The sequence below is a fragment of the Sciurus carolinensis genome, chromosome 13 (assembly GCF_902686445.1).
Source record: "Sciurus carolinensis chromosome 13, mSciCar1.2, whole genome shotgun sequence".
Taxonomy (NCBI): domain Eukaryota; kingdom Metazoa; phylum Chordata; class Mammalia; order Rodentia; family Sciuridae; genus Sciurus; species Sciurus carolinensis.
The window spans coordinates 58,136,445-58,158,163 of NC_062225.1; the positions used below are offsets into that span (position 1 = coordinate 58,136,445).

At 42.4% G+C, this 21,719-nt stretch overlaps 1 protein-coding gene and 2 non-coding genes across 3 annotated transcripts in view; 2 read left to right on the forward strand and 1 right to left on the reverse strand.

Moving 5' to 3' along the window:
- The window catches only part of Slc3a1 (solute carrier family 3 member 1), a 36,883-nt gene extending 15,741 nt beyond the window's left edge, over window positions 1-21,142 (reverse strand). The window contains exons 1-4 of the mRNA XM_047522766.1: window positions 20,713-21,142; window positions 16,467-16,646; window positions 16,166-16,320; window positions 10,956-11,081 (exon numbers count right to left, since the gene is read on the reverse strand). Coding sequence (XP_047378722.1) covers window positions 10,956-11,081; window positions 16,166-16,320; window positions 16,467-16,646; window positions 20,713-21,142 — 891 coding nt within the window. The remainder of the gene's footprint in view (window positions 1-10,955; window positions 11,082-16,165; window positions 16,321-16,466; window positions 16,647-20,712) is intronic.
- LOC124963753 (small nucleolar RNA U2-19) lies at window positions 2,675-2,754 on the forward strand. Its single transcript, XR_007104794.1, has one exon. It is a non-coding gene; the product is annotated as a small nucleolar RNA U2-19 (small nucleolar RNA).
- Window positions 2,980-3,049, forward strand: LOC124963752 (small nucleolar RNA U2-30). The gene has a single exon (XR_007104793.1). It is a non-coding gene; the product is annotated as a small nucleolar RNA U2-30 (small nucleolar RNA).
- Window positions 21,143-21,719: the final 577 nt, after the last annotated feature.

Here is a 21,719-nt window from a genome sequence, read left to right on the forward strand (position 1 = left end):
AAACACAAGACCAAGTAGAAAGAATCAATCATCAACCAGGAATATAATGAGGAAAAAGAGTGAAGATCAGTGGTAGAACTCAGATACAAACATCTTGAATACACTCAGATAATAGAAGGTAAACAGCACATTACCCAAAGAAGCCACTATTTTATTGTCTTTAACAAGGAAATTGATCCCAAGCTAAAATAATCAAATCTAAAATATTCAGGTTTTCACACATTTTATTGGATTATTTAATGACAGACTTTCTCCCAAAGATGTCTGATGGAGACCAAGCTAACATGTGCGTGTCCCTGGCTTTCTCTACACCCCTACCTGATTCCCGACACATCTTTGCTAAAGAGAAGGTAGCATGTGCATGCCAGCCTCCCCTGGCACACCTGTTGTGCCTGGTCTGCCCAGACGCCAGGCATTTTCAATGCTGAGTCCAAAGACTGAAGAGACGAAACCAACACGGCACTCCAGGAAGGATCTTCACAAGAAGGAAATGGGAAGTGAGGAATATGGAGAGCACAGAGGAGTGAATGGGAGGAGTGGGATTTCCTGTCATTCCAGGCAGTCTCAGGGGTAGGACTGGCTGCACGGTGTGTGACCTGTGCAACTGCAGTGGGCCCCTGGCTCAGAAGGGCCTTGAGCTTGGTTTGATACGCCTGCTCTTGGTTTCATTTACATGAAATTCTCAAGGATTTGAGAATTTGAAATGAAAGTTCGACTTTGCATGTGCCCTACGAATGATGTAGCTGGTGACTCATAGGTACCATGTAGGAAAACAAGGAAGGGTAAAGAAACAGAGAGGCATTGAGTGGGGCACAGAAGGCCAACAGCTTTGAGGAGTCATGGAACCATGAGGAGCCCACAGTGCCGTGGGAGATATGGAGTCATGGGAAGGTATGGTGTAGTATGGCAGAAGAGCATAGATTCCTTGAGCAATGAAAAGAGAGGACGGTGTAGCCAGAAGACTATAAGTAAAGGGGGGAAGGGGGAGGTTGGGCCCAGGAAACCTAGCTTTTTTTTAGGGCAGTGATAGGAAACCCCCAGATGGTGTTTAGCAGAGAATCCTGTGGTTTGACTTAGACTTTCAAAGAGCTGATGTATGAAGAACAAACTGCTCAGTCTGCCAGCTCCTCAAGAGGAGCTTGAGACCCAGCAATTCCACACCTAGGTTGATATCCAAGAGAAGTGAAAACACAGGTCCACACAAAAACTTGCACACAGGGGAGGTTCATAGCAGCATGATCCAAAAGCCAAAAATCAGAAATAACCTTCCGTGATACAGCCACATAGTGAATATTATCAGGCCACAGAAAGGCACAGAATACTGATGCGTGCTACAACTTAAGAGGAATCTTAGAAAATGAAATTTTGCTAAATGAAAGAAAGATACAAAGGATAAATATCATAGGACTCCATTTATATGAAATGTCCAGAACAGGCAAATCTACAGAGACAGGAAGCACATCTGCGGCTACCAGGGATTGGGATGATGCAATTGGGTGGGCAGTAAGGGCGAAAGAACCCAAGCTTGCTTTTCGTGGGGTGATGAAAATGTTCAAAAATTAGGTTGTGATAATGGTTATACAAGTTTATGAACTCACTAGAAACACTGGAACTGTATACTTCGGGTAAATTTTATGGTATGTGAATCACATATTAAAAAATCTGTTGCCAAAAGAAAAAAAATTAAATAAGGCTGAGGACTCCCTTTAGGAGCCTACCCTGGTGGCTTGGAGTGGGGAGACAATGGTGGAAGAGGCAGGAAGTTGGCAGATGTTGAATCTGCTGAGGGTGGAACTCCCCAGTCTGCTGGTAGTGTGTGGGCACTGTGAAAGAAAGAGGGATCTAGGCTGACCCTAGGTTCTTGAACTGACTGTGTACCATTCACTGAGATGCAACAGCTGGTTGAGGGAGAAAGATGGAATGTTGTAACTTGGACACATCAAGTGTGAAGTGTCTACTGCACATGTGGGTGGGAATGCGGAGTGGGCTGGTAGCTTGTTAAGTCTGGATCCTAGTGCCAGGCATGGTGGTGCGTGCCCGTAATTCCAGCAGCTAGGGAGCCTGAGGCAGGAGGATCTTGGGTTCAAAGCCAGCCTCAGCAACTAAGCAAGGCCCTAAGCAACTTAGCATGACCTTGTCTCCAAAATATAAGAAAGGCTGAGGATATGGCTCAGTGGTTGAGCACCCCTGGGTTCAATCTCCTATACCAAAAAAAAAAAAAAAAAAAAAAAAAAAAAAGTGGAACTTAGGACAGGGCTGTGATCACAGATGTAAATCTGGGAGTCATCAGCCTAAAATCAACGTTTGCCAAGTAGCTTGTCCCTTGTTCCAGCAACATAGGTGACCAGAACAGAGGCAGAGCCCACTGCCACTCTCCCTTATTTATAAGTCATTGGTCACAAAGGATCTGCAGCAGGAGGGCAGGAAGTGAGGCCAGCTGTTCACAGCTCAGGCTGGAGAAATCCAAACATCAAGGCCTGCTAGGCACAGAAGGCCCCTCACCTGTAGAGAGGCTTCTCTGGGGCTTCAGGAGCCAACTGGCTGAGATTAAGCCAACTAAGTTCGAGCTTCCAGATTGCCCTCTTGCCCCGGCCCCTTCTCACCTCCCCTTTCTCATCCTGAATAAACACCCATTTTTCTGTCCTTAATATTGTGATCTGCTCTTAGTAAAGTAGATCAATGATGAAAATAGCCAAATCTGAGCATCAGAAGACCTTTCAGTCAATCTGATGCATGCTCTGTAGTGTTCTGAGAAGCAGAGCTACAAAGTAATTTAAAACAGTTTGGGCTTGTGTCTGGTTGTGGGTGTGAGTGTTGGTGTGTGTGTTCATAAAAGTAAAGTGAACAACTGAGGACATGTTAATGGATGAGTGAAATTGGGGAGAGGGAGAGAGAGAGAGAGAGAGAGAGAGAGAGAGAGAGAGAGAGAGAGAGAGAGAGAGAGCTCACACATGTGTGTGTCTAAGGCTACTCATTTCTGAGCAATGATGAAAAAGTTTTACTGCTGACCTCTGTAACTATGAAGGTTTCTACACTTGACCTGAGCTCAGAATTAATTAAAAGGAATTTTAAAATAATAAAAAAAATTGCAGTCTTTATTTTTAATAAGGCCTCCAGTGTCCGTAAGCCTCGGACAGTGAGCAGCCTGGAGTCTCCCCAGATGGGCTTTGTTTTACGAGCGTGAACACTGGTGGAAGCAGAGCACAAATCGTCATGAACCACCCAAGCAGGCTCTGATGAAGTGTGGGAAAGAATTAGGTGACGGGCCATTGTAAATGTTAAGTCTGGGATGCTGATTTTCTAGAATTGAGCTGGTCATTTTCTTCATGGGCTCCTTATTCCCTTTGGGGCCTCTGCATCGCTAAATATTGACCTGACATTGAAGGATGAGAAACGTGCACCCTGGCCAAGGTTTATGACAGAGGCAAACTTGGAGGTAGAACCATCTTGCCTCCTTGACTTGATGAGTCATTTTAAATGCTGAAGTTTTAACCCAGAGAATCCAAAGTTTGCTCTTGAGAAACACTTCCTCCCGTCATTTATTCTCTCAACCAGGTGAGGAAGGAGAGATGCACATTTTCATTGTTAACTCTCTTCACTTCAATTCAGCTCTCCCAGGATGCAAGATATGAAAATGGCTGCAAAGCCTGGTTCTGCCAGTTCTGGGTGACCCTTGTAGGTGTCATGGACCCTGGGGACAGTACACTGGGTCCCCAGTTCTTGTCCAACTCCCAGGACATCACACTGTCCTTGTAGAGGAAATAGAGGAAGAGTCAGGACTTTGGAATCTGACCATCTGGATACCATCCCAGATGCCCTGTGCTCCAGCTACATGAGTAAAAGCATCTGCATGACCTCGCTAAACCACACATCAGTAAGAGTGCCAGCCTTGCAGGGCCTCTGTTAGGGGTACTGCTGCCAGGGTCAATGACAGTTCAGTCTCTGTATTCCCAGATCTCTCTGCAATACTTGACACTGTTGACTAATTTTTTTTTTTTTAAGAAATACACATATCCCTAGGGTCCATAAGCCCCGCCCCTTGGACTGCTGTTCCTTCTCTGTGTTCTCTGAGGGGTTTTGCTGTGGTTTGGGGTTTTTAGTTTGTTTCTTTAAAAAAAAAAAAAAAAAAAAAAAAACTTTATTTTTTGTATTTATTTTATGTGTGCTGAGGATGGAACCCTGACTACCACTGAGCTACAACTGCAGCCCTGTTTGTTTCTTTTTGAGACAGGATCTCAAAAAATTCTTGAGACTAGCCTTGAACTCACAATCCTCCTGCCTCAGCCTCCCAAGATGCTGGGATTACAGGCGTGCGCCACCGCACCAGCTCTGGGGTCCTCTAAATGTTAGAGCTCCCTGAGGTTCTGTCTTTGCCCTTATTCATTTCACTTCACAAAGGAATCATTCACGGATTACCTAGCAGGCACTTTCATATTAAGGAACATACCACCCTACGCATGTGAACAAAGGTTAAATCATTTAATCATCAAACAACCCTAAGAGTTATGGGCCATGATGGTTCCTATTTTGTACTTGAGAAAAAAGGCTTAGTGGGATGAAGCACCTTGACCAAGGCCCTGCAGTCAGTTAGCAAGCAGCGGATCTAGACTGGAACCACATGGAACCACCCTGTTTGCTATGCTGACTCCATTTATTTTCTTTAATTGGAAGCTCTGCCTACACGGGGCCCTCACTCCCGTATGGCAACATTTGGCTCCCCCAACTCACAACTGACCCCCTTGTTCCTCTCAGCTGGCCTACTTCTCTCACTGGCTACCTGCCGGAGCTCTGGAAGTATCATCCATAAATCAACAAATCCCCAAATTTTATCCCTAGAGCACGCCTCCCCAGTTTCCATATCCTTACATCCAACTCTCCATTGGACGCTTGGATGTCTCATAGAGAGCTCAGACTCACCTACGATGCCCTCCTTCCTCTTCCCGTGTCTTCCAATTCAGCAAATGGCACCACCACCCACCCAGGATTCAAATCTGAAAGCTGGCCCTCACACTGGACTCCCCTCTAAGTCCTGATGACTTCTCTACACCCCACACCACCCTTGCTGGTCCACATTACGCACTACCCTCCCCTGAGCCCTCTGCCTCCACACCTGACCGTGTACTCAAACCCCTTCTCCAAAACCAGATTGATTTTTTAAAATGCAAATCAAAAATGATAGTCCTGCCTAAAACTTTTAAATTCAAATCCTTACCAGAACTTTCAGTGTTGCTCATGACCCAGCCCTGCTGAGCACTCTATTCTCACTGGGTCATACCTCTCTACGTATACACCATGTTCCAGCCATACTGACAACTCCCAGCCCCTCTGCCATGCCCTCTGCCCGAACTTTCCCACCCATACCTCTTCATTTGGCTCACTCCAGTTCATCCACTGACGTCACTGTCTCCAGTGAAAATGCTTCCCTCATCTCTTCCGCTCTGTGGAGGTGAGGTGCCAGTCCTCTCTACTCCTACTTCCTACTGCCATGACCACTCAGAGCACTCTGTTGTGATCGCTGTTTGTTATCTCCCCTCACAGTATAAGTCCCATGACAGTCACACTATGTATCTTGTCAACCACCCTACCACTAGCACATGGCCAATACACTACTGTGTGTTACAGTTGGGATGTGAGGTGTCCGTCTCCCAAAAGCTCATGTGTGAGACAATGCAAGAAGGTTCAGAGGAGAACTGATTGGGTTATGATAACCTTAACCCAATCAGTGAATTAATCACCTGATGCAATTAATTGAGTGGTAATTGAAGGCAGGTAGGGTGTGGCTGGAGCAGGTGGGCATTGGAGGCATGGCTCTGGGGTATATATTTGTATTTGGCAAGTAGAGATCTCGCTCTCTCTCTCTCTCCTTCTCCCCCACCCCCCACCTCTCTCTCTCTCTCTCTCTCTCTCTCTCTCTCTCTGCTTTCTGATCATGATGTGAGCTGCTTCCCTCCACCACGGTCTTCTGCCATGATGTTCTACCTCACCTTGAGCTCCAAGGAATGGAACCAACCATCTATGGACAGAGACTATGAGCCCCTAAATAAATTTTTCCTCTTCTAAAATTTTTCTGGAAGGGTCTTTTAGTCACAGAAGTGAAAAAGCTGACTAAAACACAGAGAAATGAGTGCGTGATCATAATAGAGCACCTGGCATAGAGAAGGTATAATAAAGGATACAGCTATCTTCAAGCAGAGCTGGTATTTAAAGCAGATACTAAGTAAACTGTATTTTATTTCATTTTTAATTTCTTGATACCAAGGATTGAACTGGGGGAGGGCAGGGCTTTATCACTGAACCATATTCCCTATCCCTTTTTATTTCATATTTTGAGACAGGGTCCCACTGGGTTGCTTAGGGCCTTATTAAATTGCTGAAGCTGGCCTTGAACTTGTGATCTTCCTGCTTCAACCTCCCAAGTAGCTGGGTAACAGACATGTGCCACCGCACCTGGCTATGCGTGAACTGCTTGCCTCTAGCAGTACTGTGTTCAGTAGGGCAAAGCAGAGCCTAAACATTTGCTCTGGGTCCCGTCTTAAGCTGGGAGTGCCTCTTGGCTTCTCACCCCCAGCTGCAGTGAGCACCGTGACTCCCCATGAGTGGAATGTTCCAGAGTTGAGCATTCCCATGTGGCAGGTCAGGATCACACCAAGCCCAGACATGGAGCCAGGCCACTTGCAGTCTCTTCCTGGCTGTATGACTATCCTAGTGGCCACTTCACTTTATTGTATTTGTTTCCTATTTATCAAAAAAGGGATTTGGAGGCAAGTAAAAAAACAAAGTAACTGGAAATGTAAAAAAATGCTACTATACAAATATAAGTCCCCAACTTCTCTGAGGCTTTCTGATTTCTCCAGTGTCAAGCACTCAAGCCCTGGGAGGCTGGGAGCAGGTCCAGTCCCCTGATAGCCAGTGGGATAGGAGGGGACTGAGGAGAGAGGGTGTTCATGCTGGATTTCCTCCTGTGCAGATAAATGAACTGATAGGAGCCAGAAGAAAAAGGCTGTGGCTTCCCTGGTGCCCGCTGGAATGTGAGCAGGAGTCATTTCAAATGCCCCTCACACTAACTATCTGGGCTGCAAATTATTAACCTTCTTAACTCTACTGCAGAGATAAGTGTGACTGGGGACAAGAGAGTGTCAGAAGTCCCCTTCAAGGGAAAGATCCATTTCCAGGAGCAAAGTCCCATCCCGCCCAGTTTCTCATTATTTCTTATTTACTTCTAACAAACCTGCCTTGCAAATAATGTCTAGCCTCTCAACCGAAGGTAGTAGTAATCCATTATACAGGACTTTCGCTCTAGGGGACTAGGGAATCAGAATCCTATTCACAAACCCCATTGCTTGGACACCTACAAAAGAACAGCCAGGTTAGTCAAAGAATCATTAATGTTTGGGCTGGCATGTCTTGACAGAATGAATGACACTACTTTAAATATTTCTAGACTGTTTGCTGCTGCCATAAAAATAGACATAAACATGAATAGAACAGAGTTGAGAGTCTAAAAATAAATAAGCTCATACATCTGTGGTCAGTTGACTTTCAACTAGAGTTGAAGTCAATTTAATGTGGAAACATTAGTCTTTTTTAATATACATTTCTGGGATAACAGGATGGCCAAGCCACATGCAAAAGAATGAAGTTAGACGCCTTACTCTCACATCACACGTAAAAGTTAAAAAAACAGTTTTTTAAAGTTAACAAAAAATGGATGGGAGACCACCTAAAATATAAGAGCGGAAATCATAAAACCCTTAGAAGAAGACAGAAATAAATCTTTCTAGTTTTGTATTCCATGATAGTTCTTACATATGACAATGAAAAGCCAGGCATGGTGGCCACACCTGTAATTCCAGAGACTCCGAAGGCTGAGGCCGGAGGATCGCCAGTTCAAGGTCAGCCTCAGAAATTCATCAAAGCCTATCTCAAAAATGAAATAAAAGGACTGAGGATGTAGCTCAGTGGTAGAGCACTCCTGGATTCAGTCCCCAGTAACAAAATAAAACAAACACATGAGATGAGAGCACATCCTACCATAGTGGCCCGCTCCACCTTTTGAATATAGCCCTGGCTGCTTATTTTAAAAGGGACTCATTTTTCTTTTCCTCTTCTCCATCTCCCTAATTTGAGGGTGTGGAACAAGATTACCTTTTCCCAAGCTAGGCCTTGTTATCCCTCCTTGAGCACACAACCACCCTCAGGAAGGAGATGTCACCAGAAGAGCTAGGAAGTGACTATCTCCCAAATTAACAAGTGAATTTCAACACACCACCAGGGCGCACCTGGAATGCAGCTTTGAAGAGCTTCTTTAAAAGTCCTCTGCTCTCCCTCATGGGAAAATCACAGACTCTAGGACAGGAGCCCCCTGTGCTTCTCCTTTGCTAACAAAGGAATAAATCTTCTTTTTCCTTTTTCTCAAAACCATGTCCTCCTTATTAAATTGGCACTGGGGACAAGGACTGAGTTTTTGGTAACAATACAAGAAAAGAAAAATGGACATCATTAAAATTTTAAGACCTGTTATGCTTCAAAGGGCTACATCAAGAAAGTAAAAAGACAACCCACAGAATGGAAGAAAAGTATTTGCAAATCATGTATCCAGAATATATAAAGAACTCTTACAACCCATTAAAAAAAGAAGACAAATAAGCCTAATTTTACATGGGCAAAGAATCTGAATAGACATTTCTACAATGAAGATACAGAAGTAAACTACAAGCACATGAAAAAATGCAAATACAAATATAACCCAGTGTGATGCCACTTCACCTGCACTAGGTTAACTCTAATGAAAACAGGAGTTATCTCAGCACTTGGGCTCAGGAGGCTGAGGCAGGAGGATTGTGAGTGCAAAGTCAGCCTCAGCAACTTAGCAAGGCCCTAAGCAACTTAGCAATACCCTGTCTCTAAACAAAATTTTTAAAGGACTGGGGATGTGACTCAGTGTTTAAGCATGCCTGGGTTCAATCTCTGGTACCAAAAACAAACAAACAAACATAGGCAATAACAAGTTTTACCAGTGAGAATATAGAGAAATGGAAACCTTTATAAATTACTTATGGGAATGTAAAGTAGTACAGCTGCTGTAGAAAATACTTTGGCAGTTCTCAAGTAAAGAATGATGAATGGATAGATGGATGGATGAACAGAAAGAAAGAAAGACAGATAGATAGACAGACAAGCTATATAAACAGTTATTTTATGATTCCACTTATATGAAATGTCCTCAGTTGGCAAAATAGTAGATTAGTGGTTGCCAAAGCCTGCAGGGAGAAAGTCAGGGTATTAGGGAGAATGACTGCTGATGGGTTTGGAGTTTCTTTCTGGCATGATAAAAAAATACTGGGAAATTAGTAGTGATGGTTGTATAACTCTGAATATACTAAAACCACTGAATTACCCATTTGAAAAATTATCCTTTATATTTCAATAAACTGTTATTTAAAAACAAAATGAAGGAAAATACACTAAGGTTCTAGGTACCCCCAGTGACCTGCATCCTCTCTATCTGGCTGACATGATGAGCTGCAGGATACCCGAGGCTCTCTGTTCTGTTTGGGTGTTCTCCCTCTCTCCCTCAGACCACTACCCTTCTCATCTAAATTCCTGCCCCCTCTGGCCACAGCAGCAGCAAGGTTAAGAACAACATGGCTGCTAGTTACTGCCAATCACCAGAACTGTCAGCACCACTCAGGGGCAAGCCCACAGAGATCAGCTGGGTTGCTTTCCTGCCTACAGAGCCCCACAGGGATCTTCGCTGGCTCAGCATGTGCCCTTCCTTGAGCTTCAAGGCCTGTCTGCCTAGCTCTCATCTCTTACTTTGGGGACCTCCACTCTCTGCCCACTGCCCTCCTGGATCTCAGCACACTGGTAGAGCTGCCAGACAAAAGACAGAGGACTCCTCATTAAATTTTAATATCAGATGACCTATGAATACTTTTGTAGTAGAAGCACATCCAAACATTATATTATTCACTGTTTATCTGAAATTTAAATTTTAACTGGGTATCCTGTATTTTATTTGCTAAATCTGGCAAGTCTACACATGGGCCTCCCTGTCATTCCTGAAACACATGAACCGTACCCTTCCCTCCCCATCTCTGCCCTCTGCCTGAAATCCTCTTCCCCTAGAGTCACAGGGCTCGCATTGTGGCACATGCTTGTAATTCTAGCGACTCTGGAGGCTAAGGCCCTAAGCAACTTAGCAAGATCCTATCACAAAATAAAAATAAAAAGGGCTAGGGATGTGGCTCAGTGGTTAAGCACCTCTGGGTTCAATTCGTGGTACCAAAAAAAAGTTCCAGGGCACCCTTTATACTTCAGGTTGTTGTCAGGCAGCAACTCATCACGGGGTAGTTCCTAATCACCCTCCCTTAGCATTCACCAGCACCTGACATATGCTATGCCTAGTTCTTCCCTGTCGGTTTTACCCTTGGCCTTCCAGAGACTCATTGAGAGCAGGGCTTCCTTTATTCACTGCTATATTCCCAGTGCTCAGAACAGGGCCTGGCACAGGGTAGGCAGTCAATGAGTTAATATTTATTGAATGGAAACAGAAGTGCCAAGCATGGATTTTCTCATTTAATCTTCCAAAGAACCCTCTGAGTCAAATCAACTGTGTTTAATGAATGAGGGAACTGAGGCATAGAAAAGCCAAATAATTCACCCAGAGGCCCACTACAGACATGGGAGCCAGACCCCAAAGCCCTCATGTGGCCCCACCTCCCTGCACCTGCTCACTGTCACTAAGGCATCAGGTATTTCTTACCCCCTTCCATTTGTATTATTTTGGGTCAGATGAAGAAAGGAGCCACCAACACATGAAAGAGTCTATATTTGCATCAGACACCTTAATCTGAGAATTTAACTATACTACTTTCATTTTACCTGCACAATTATTGTTCCATATAGAGTGTTTAAAATAACCTCTGCCATAAATGAAGAGTATCTATACTCACTTTTATTTCTTCTTGAACAGCAGGATTTCGGAAATTCAAGTCAGGTTGCTCTTTCGTAAATTGGTGAAAATAACATTGCTTTCGCACTTCATCAAAGTGCCAACTGGAGTTCCCATACACGCTTAACTAGCAAAGAAACAAAAGAGCATGTCAGTAACTTAGCATTATTCATATGATGGTTTGGCCCACAGAGAAATGATCAAGGCTATCCCAGGCCCTGTGTGGGCAGAGTACATAAATCCTGAGAATAAATTAACTTCCCAAAATGTCACCAGTTGGCCTAATGTCCCATGAACATGGGTGTGACCTGTCTGTCCAGTAGATGCTGTTCATACCACAACAGCAAAGCAATGCTCTCAAATACAGGACAAGACCAACTTAAGGAACAGACATTGCTAACATATTTTCTAGACTCTTCTATCCAGACTTTGGCCTCCTGTTTGTAAAGAAAAGCAAATAGCAGTTCATGTGGGTAAAAGACACATTCTATTGGTCTTGGAGCTTAAACACACATATACTGAATATTCAAAGTATAGTTATAAAAAATTTTATTAGAACCATTCTCTTAAAAACTCTGTCAGTCCTCAGGAACAAAAATCTAGCACCTTCAAGTGTTGGTACTTAGTGGCATTTGACATCATGGCCATTTTCCTCTTCCTAGAAATGCTCAGGTTCATGGCTCCATGTTAATGCTCTCCCCATGCTGCCTTCCCAATCCGTGGCCCTTCCCTTTTAGTATACACAATGCCTCCTTAAACATGGAAGTTTCTTGGGCTTTATCTCAGGCTTATGTTCATTTCATGCTAAAAAGAGCATCTAACCAGGCGTGGTGGTGCAGGCCTGTAATCCCAGAAGCTCTGGAGGCTGAAGCAGGAGGATCTCGAGTTCAAAGTCAGGCTTAGCAACTTAGTGAGGTGCTAAGTAACTCAGTGAGACCCTGTCTCTAAATAAAATACAAAAAGGGGCTGGAGATGTGGCTCAGTGGTCGAGTACCCCTGAGTTCATAAAAAGAGGTGGGGTGCGGGGGAAAGGAGGGAGAGAGGGTGCATCTAGAAAGCATTGAAAAACTGGGGGATTTTACATGAATCCTTTCCCTTTTAGTTGGAAGACCTAGTCACATGGGATCTGCATTTTTATGGCAATTGGTCAAAGTTGAGTAGCAGCTGCTACCTTTCAAGAAAACATACCCTGTGCCAGTTTACCATGTGGCACAAATCAGAATGAGATATTCATAGGATGTCTAACCAACAAATGATCAGGATCCAGAATGCAAACGGACCTCCAGAAAGCAACTTCACAGGGACAAGAAATCCTGAAGAGAACTAGGGGATGAAACCATAAACAGGTATTTCACAGAAAAGGAAGCTCAGACGAATAACTATGAAGAGATGATCAACATCATTAATAATTATATAATTATTTCATTAGCAATTTGATAAATCAACACTAGTTATTAGATAAATGTAAAATTGAGACCTGAATGTGATACTACTTTATATTCACACGAATGAAAAAATCACAAAGTCTGGCCAATAACTGATGTTCTCATTAATTATTCCTGGCCAGGAATTTAAATGAGAACATTCACTTTTCATACTGCTGGAGGGGTTATAAATTGGTACAACCACTTGTAGCACTGAGCCTGGAATATTCTGCATGGTAATTTAACAAGCAGTTATGTTGTTTTAAAAGCCCTTGTACATGTGCCTCAAGATAGAGTACCAAGAGTGTTGATGACATTAATATTTGTTAAAACCTGAAAGCAGCCCAGTTTCCTATCAACTGAAGAGTAGAAATATAACTCAGGGAATAATTACACAATGAAACAGTATGCAACCATGAAAGTCTCTGAACCACAGTTACCAACACTACATGAATAAATCTTTAAAATGAGTGAAAGAAAGTTAGTTACAGAAGACTACATGTAGCAAGATGCTTCTCAAAGTTCAAAATAGAGAAAATTAAAAAATATATAGCATAGTGTAATGTAGACAAAACAAGAGGCAAGGACTTGGAAAAAACAAGTAGGGATTGCTTCTGAGAGAAAACATCAGGAAGGAACAGAGAGGAACATGAAATTCAAGGTAGGGGTTGCTTCTGAGAGAAAACATCAGGAAAGAACAGAGAGGAACATGAAAGTGTGCATGAACAGAGTGGCAAAGTTCAAGTTCCTACTTTGCGTCTGTGTTGGGGAGGGGTTTATTGTTTATTGATATTATTGTCTTCCCCAGCTTAGACATATGACATAGAGCTTTAAATGGTTTTGTTCAGGTATTATTGCACATGTTTAAAATGTCCAGTTTGATCAGTTTTGATATATATCCTTAAGAAATTATTTCTACAATCAAGCCAGAAAAAAATATATATCTTTGTAATTTGTAATTTCTCTCTCTCTCTCTCTCTCTCTCTCTCTCTTTCAGTGCTGGGATCAAACCCAGGGCCCATGTAAACACCCTACCACTAAGCCACATCCCCACATCCCTAGTCCCCTTACTCTCATTCCTCATTCTATCTCTCCCATCCTTAAATAATCATTAATTGTCTTCCTGTCATTATGGATTAGTTTTCTTTCTTTCTTTTTTTGGTATTAGCTTCTTCCACTATGCTTAGTTATTTTGAGATACGTCATTTTGTTGCATGCACCAATAATTCCTTTTTATTGTTGAGTAGTATTCCATCACATGGCTATGCCACAAGGTATTCATCCATCTATTATATATTACATGGATTTTTTTTTTTTTTTTGGTACCAGGGACTGAACTGAGAGCTACTTGGTCACTGAGACAGGGTCTCATTAGGTTGCTTAGAGCCTCACTAAATTGCTGAGGCTGGCTTCAAACCTGCTATCCTCCTGCCTAAACCTCCTGAGCCACTGGGATTATAGGTGTGCACTACACGCCCAGCTTATTACATGTATATTATACATGTGAACTATTATATTAAAATATGCAATCTTTTTTTTTTTTTTTTTTTGAAGTGCTGGGGATTGAACCTGTGCTTGCAAGGTAAGCACTCAACTGAGCTATGTCCCCAGCCCTAAAATATGCAATCTTGACTACAGTGGAGAACTGATGCAAGGATGGAAAAACTCATGCCAAAAGAGGCAGTTGTTACCATCCTATTGTCCAAAGAAAATAGGGTTTGAGATATGGGCAGTAATTTTTAACAGTCAACTAGTAGACTACATCCATTCTCTAACCCTTTCATTAACTAGTTATGTAACTTCAGTTTGCCTGTCTGAAAAACAGTAATTAAAGCCTAATTCATAGGATTGACAGGGTAGATTAAATGAATTAATCAAATAAAACAGTGGAGATCTTGGCACATGGTAAGCATTTAATAAATGTTTGCTAATATCATTGCCTTTTTAACAAGTGAGTAGATTGGAGGGGAAAATGAAAGATATAAAACTGCCAGTACTTGTAGACAGCCTAATACCCAGGATGCGTGCAGGTACCATTCACTGAGCTTGGGAGGTGGAGCGATAAGATCACACAGTCAACCGGGAAACATATCAACCCCGCATTTTCTCTAAGTTGATGTCCAGAAGCCAGCACGTTTAAATGTTATCAGAGACGGTCAAGAAGAGAAAAAAGCTGGGCATAGTGGCATACACCTGTAATTCCAGCAACTCAGGAGGTTAGAGTCAAGAGGATCATAAATTCAAGACCAGTCTCAGCAACTCAGGATGACCTTCAGCAACCTACTAAGACCTGGTCTCAAAAATAAAAAAACAATAAAAAGAACCGGGGATGTCACTCCATGGTAAAACACCCCTGGGTTCAATCACCAGCATTAAAAAAAAAAAAAAAAAGGAGGAGGAGGAGGAGAATAAGAAGAAGAGGAAGATGAAGAGGAAGAAGAAGAGACTAGAGGAGGGTCAGAAGGTCCAGAGTAAAAGACCTGGGAGAAAAAAACAGATCAGAACAGGGGGACGTGGCCTGGGACAGATGTAGAGCTGCCAGATGGAACACAGGACTCAGACAAACCTGAATTTCAGAAAACAATGCATAGTATTCTAGTACAGCCCTCATCAGCATCCATGGGAGATTGTTCCAAGACCTCCGTCAGATGCCACAATCTGCAGATGCCCAAGTCTCTTACATGAAAATGGCACAGCATTTTTATATAACCTATGCAAATACTCCCCTACACTTTAAATAATCTCTAGATTATTTATATTACCTGATACAACGTCAGGGCTATGTAAATAGTTGTATTGTTTAGGGTACAATGATCAGAAAAAAAGTCTGTACTAATTCAGTACAGATGCAACTTTTTTCTAAATATTTTCTATATGCAGTTGATTGTGCAGATACAGAATCCACAGGTATGGAAGGCTGACTGCATAAGAATAGCCTATACAATCTTTTATTCTAAAAGATTATCTACTGTTTGGCTAAAACTCAGATTTAACTGGACATTCTAAACTTTTATTTGCTAAATCAGGTCATGCTAGACAGAAAGGAATGACTTCTGTTGTAAAAGTGGTAAGTAGGAAAAAGGTGGGAATGGGGACCTGCAGGTCTGAGGCTTTTGTTCTCTGCAGAGCAGCTTTCTGCTGAGAGTGATAAGATGGGAAGGAGGCCAGGAGGCTGTTTGAAGAGGAGTGGGAGGGCATGTGGATTAGTTGGATTTAGTAATTTCCCAAGAAGATTTAGTGGCTCAGTTCAGATGGGGAAAACAAATGTGGGATGTGTTCAGAGTTCAAATACCAAAGTTCAGACAAAGAGAAAGGAAACGATTGGGTTCATTTATGGCCAAGATTTTGTCCAACATGAGAGTCAAGAAGGCAGAGAGACAAGAATCTGCACAGTAACAAAACAGTATTGAGGACTGGGGATGTAGCTCATTTGGCAGAGTGCTTGCTTCACATGCACAAGGCCCTGGGTTCAATCCCCAGTATCATGAAAACAAACAAAAAAATGGTATTGAACAAACATGGACTCCAAGTTGCTCAAGTGGGAAGAGAGGCAAGGGGAGAAGCTAGTAATGAGAATAGGTTTTATTTGCTGGAACACATCAGTTCTACAATGAAATCAGAAATCTAAGTGACACTAGGGAACTCTATTTTATTTCTATGTCTAATTCTTCCCCCCGCCCCGTAAATTATATCATTTCGTTTTTCCTTAAAAGGGCTTCAGAAATCACCAGTTGGATCCCACAGATCTGCCCATTTCCCTTTGCAAGTCAGGCAGGCTGGCACTTACCCAGTTGTTGGGTGGTATAGTTACGTCATTTTCACGAATACAGTCATGCCAGATATAATAATCAGTGTATTTCCCTGTCCGCGTCCTACTCAATTGAAACCAAGCATGTTTATCACTTGTATGGTTTGGTATGAAATCGATGATTAATTTTAAACCTAATGAGTGAAAACATTTCAGATATTAGAAAAACATCATACTAGAATGATACATGACAGTTAAGGGGGAAATGCGTTCAGTAAGCATTTGGAGATGTGCTTATTTCAACCCTAACCCTATCCCATTCACCTCCCATTCAATTTACCTTTATCATGTATGGCTGCAATGAGGTTCTCAAAATCTGTCATTGTTCCAAAAAGAGGATCAATTTCTTGGAAATCTTCAACACCATATCTGAAGTCTTTCAGGGATGATTTATAAAATGAAGTAATCCAAATAGTTTTTATATTTAAAGTAGTGATGTAGTCCAGTTTATCTTGAATGCCTAAAGAAAAAAACCAACATCATGAACATATCCTATTTTGTTTATTTGAAGAATTAAAAATAAAATTGATATTTATAAGATCTAAATATTTTTTGAAAGCAGAAATATTTGGAATTTTGTTGAGTTTGAGTAAAATCCAGATAACCAGGCCTAGTTCTTTGAATATCATCAAATTAACATTCTAGCAATAATCTTTGATCTTTAGGTACATAACATTAAAAGATCTGCTACTTGCTCAAATTTTTTTACTTAAAACCATTAATACAGTAATATTAATTTATTCTATACATGGTTTCCAAGTCAGGTGCTGGATTAGTGCCAAGGAACAAAGAAGAATGACTCATGGTCCCTGGTGAATATGTGGTCTAAGCGGCACTGCTCCATACCATGGCCACTTGTTCCACGTGGCTACTGAGCACCTGCAATGTGACTAGCACCTGCAATGTTTTATAGGGGTAAACACACGTGAGCTTTTCAAAACCCAGTACAAAAAAAGAAAGAATGTAAAATATGAATATTTTATACTGATTACATGTTGAAATGATATATTAGATATATTGGAGTGAGAAAAATATATTATTAGAATAATTTCACCTGTTTTCTTTTTTTTTTTTTTTTAACTTTTATAAATGTGGAACCCATTAGGTTCCTTTGTACTATGCTGCGATAGTTAAGTGTAAACAGGCAGGAATGGAACAAAAACTGAACCTGGAAGAGCTCTGGGAGGTGCTTTAAGGACACCAAGGTGTTTGCTCCCAGTCCCTCAGGACACAGGCAGCTGATGTGGGTGGGTGGGCAAAGGTAAAGGTTGGTGGTTTACAGTGAAGGCTTTGCAGCAAAGGAAAGGAAAAACCAGACACAAGAAGGCTTGTTTAAAAAAGGGTGAGTCCTGGGCTCCAGCACAATAAATAAGTGAATAGACAACAATGAGAAAAGCTGCATGCAGCACAGGGTTAGGGAGAGAGTTCCAAGAGGTGGAAGGTAAGTATACACCAATATTTGAAAGAGGTTTCGTTCTACTCAGACTGTCTTCAGAGCAAACTGTAATCTGGACCCTTTTTTTGTTGTTGTTGTTCTCTTATGGAGGAAGCCAAGAATTTATACAGAAGAAAATACTATATGGAAGTGCAATCCATACTTGGAACCTTGCAGGATAATTAGGAGATGTTATGTTTTTGCTTATAGTTCAGAGTCCTAAATGCAGACTCAGACTCGTCTATTATTTAATCTCTGGTAACTTTTTGTGTGACGTCCATGTGGCTTCCAAGATCACGGCAGAGGCCACACAGAGACTCACCATGTATTTTGGAAGAAGTGTCCATGGAGTTCCCAGAGGGAAGGAGGAACTTGACTCAGGAACACCGGGGTTCTCGACATATGTGATAGAAAAGAATTTCTGCTTGTGCCAGGCAAAGGCGCAGACAGAGGAATAATTAGGAAAGTAGATACATATTCAAGAGAGAATGAGGGCAGCCTCAAGAGAGACACCTTTGGACCAAAGCAAGAAATACACATTCAAGAGAGAATATGAGCTATCATGAGAAAGAGAGACAGTGGCCGGTTGGTGTGGGCTGTTAATATTTATAGAGGGTAGGTGCTGGGGTCTGGAGACAGGGCGGCACTACTTAATTTTGAAAGTTTTCCCTTCACTTGTACATCGTCCTCATGTTACAAGGGCATGAGTCAAGGGCAAGGGCCAAGGCATGTGGATCAAGAGTTGAAATTGCTCATGGCTACTTTCTGCCTTTCAATGGTCTATGGGCACTTTCCTGGAGACTCAGTATCTTTTCCTTTACTCCCAAATTGCTATCTCAGTCTGGAGATGACTGAAACCAAAGTACAAAGTCACCTGACCCTGGGATCTGGGCTCTTTCCCTATACAAGCTGCTTACTTTTGTCCTCTTATACTTGATCCCCAATAAGGGTGGCTGTGAGATCAGAGTATCAATAGGTGACATAAGGGTTTTGGTTTAAAGCAGAGTAGCAATGCAATATGTCTTAAAAGCAAGCACAGGGGCTATGAGTGTAGCTTAAGGATAGAGCGTGTGCCGAACCCTGAGTTCACCACACACACACACACACACACACACACACACACACACACACACGAACGTGATGATGAAAACAAAGGGGATGGACAAAGTAAACAAGGGCTCCCAGTCTCAGGGCCCAAGAACAGAGAGTGATCACAAACAAACCTGGAATGGTTTCTTCTAACAGTAACAACAAAAATTCCCCAGCCTCAAGGACCAATGCCCGTTGATTAGAGGAAACAACCATTCCCTCAAAGAAAACTTACTGGAAATGAAAAACAGAAGAGCTGATTAGCAACTATCTTACCTGAGGGAATGTGGTGTCTATCTGGAAAAAGATTAAGAAGTTAGGGGCAGGAAGTGAGGAGTGTATCTCTGGATTTAGGGATTCAGGGCGCTATTCAGTTAAAACACCACTTTTGCTAACCATTTACTGTGTGAGAGGCAGCAGGTGCTGGGGTCATGTGGCAGGGGGAGGGAAGTCACTCACAAATGTTCCAAGGCAATATGGAAGGGAGCTATCAACAGGGCCCACAGGAATCTGGGGAGGGAGCCCACACTCTGATTGAGGAAATTAAACAAAGATTAATGAAGGCAATGTGTTCGAGCCACACCTGGATGAACAAATACACTTCTTCAATTAGTGAAGATGCAGGAAGATTTTTTAAAAGAGAAAATGGGACCAGAGCTATAGAGCTCAGTTGTAGAGAGCTTGCTTGATTGTATACAAGGCCCTGGGTTTGATCCCCAGGGCCACAAAAGGAAGTGGGGAAGTGGGGAGAATATGATATAAGTGAGGCAGAAGCAAGGTCTTTTTTATTAGATTATTAAAGAAATTAGAGGAAAAAATAAGAAACTTGAGGCTTTCAAGAGTTGATGTACATTTTAACAATAAATTAAGCCCATTCCTACTTTCCGCACTATATCATATCATCTTGTTTTATTTTCCTCAAGCAAATAATCACTGTTAAAAAAAAAGATTGCTTGTTAGTTTATTTACTTGTTTCTTATTACTGCCCTTAACTAGGGTGCCTACACCAACCAGTTTCCCTAGCAGTCCTATTTTATGCCTACTACTTGCCACAATTTTACCCTTAAAATTGGCCTGGCTGGAGAAATAAATTACAATAACATTCTACATATAACACCCCAGGAAATTATTAGCTTAACTTTAAAAAAATAAAATTTTAGCCATGTACAGTGGGGTATACTTGTAATCTCAGCAGCTCAGGAAGCTGAGGCAGGAACCCAAGTTCAAAGCCAGTCTCAGCAATTTAGCAAGGCCCTAAGCAAACTAGCAAGATCCTGTCTCAAAATAAAAATTTAAAAAGGGCTGGGGGGCTGGGAACTGGGGGTGTTGCTCAGTGGTTAAGCACCCCTGGGTTCAATCCCTGGGCCAAAAATAAATAAATAATAAAATTAAAAGAATTAAAATGTTTTTCACTTTCTTTTTTTCTACTAATATAGATATTGTTTTAAATAATCCTTCAAGTAACAACCAATACACTGCTTTTATTCTTTCCTTTTACTTCTTAGGATTTAAACTTGAAGACTCAGCCTTTTAAAGACAGTGCTTAGAATTTTTGTAAGATAGTATGGAATTTTTGTGCTTTATTAATACACTCTTAGCCAGACTACCAAACAAGCCACATTAAACACTGGTCAAGCACTTCTCAGCTGTCACTCTGAAATATCCACCCATAAAGTTCAGAGAAGCAAGAAACACATTTTCAGAGGAAACCTGCTCTGGATCAGCAGTGAGAATTGATGATCAAACAAGCTCCTGAACTTAGTGAGCAATAAATTAAACTCTTGGCTCAAAGGCCTCCAGCAAACAGCCTTTCATGGAGGGGAAGGACGGCTAAGTTCTGCTGAGCAATTTTTAAAATATCATAAACAAGGAAAATCTTGGGTGACCAGCCACATTGGAATGTGCTTACTGGGAAACCAAAGCACAATTCGGTTTCAAGGAAGCGGAGGGCCATAAACCAACCTCATCCCACCCCCTCCCTGTACTGTCCAGCAACACGCACCTTTCAGATCTCCATTCCCATCTTTGTCGCTGTCCTTGAAAGACCTAGGGTAGATCTGGTACATGGGCCCCGCTTGCCACCAGTCAAGGCACTTTGGAGAGATGGCGATGATGGTTATGGTGGCCCCAATGAGCAGGATCACAGTAGCCACGGTGAGCCAGAAGAGGACCTCCCGGGGCACGCGGTAGCGGGCCTGGCTGGAGAACCGGAACAGCACCTCCTTGGGCATCCCTGCGTAGGGCCGGATGTCCTGCAGGTCAGCCTCCTCGGGGCCCGGGACGCTCACGGCGTTGTGCTGCGGGCTGCCCACGACACTGCCTGGATCCGGGTCTTGCTCGGGGATGTCTTCGTTCTGGACAAACCCATTGTTTGTCTGGCATCCCTTCATGCTCATCCGGATGGAGTCTCTCTTCCGTTTGTCTTCTGCCATGTGTCCCCTACTTAGCCCTTCAGAGTGCCTTCCTGCAGGAATGCAGGTGTAAGTGTGGCTTGCTGAATGCTTTGTCTTCTTAATGAGCGTTGCACGGTTTATAAATAAACCTGGCTGGACAAAGTCCAGCAGAGGAGGAAAGGGTAAAGGTAAAGGGGGGGTGAAAAAAATTCCGTTTACACCTGGGAGGCTAACCTTGCAATTTAGGTAACCATGCAATTTAGGACGCTACTTGGTCGAACACCACTGCATAGAAACACTATGCAAAAAAGTCAAAAGGTGGAAACAACCTAAATGATCATCCTCAGGTAGTTGGTTAAACAAAACTATTCAACCTTAAAAAGGAAGGGAATTCTGATACAAGCGTCCAGATGGATGAACCTTGAAGATGCTAAGTAAAATAAGCCAGATGGAGGGAGATTTTATGATTCCATTTATATGAGGTTCTCAGAATAGTAAAATTCATAGAGACAGGAAATAATTGGTTGCCAGCACTGGGGAGAGAGGTACTGGTGAATTGGGCTCAGTGGGTATGGAATTCCATTAGGGATGATGAAGAGCTCTCAAGGTGGCGTAT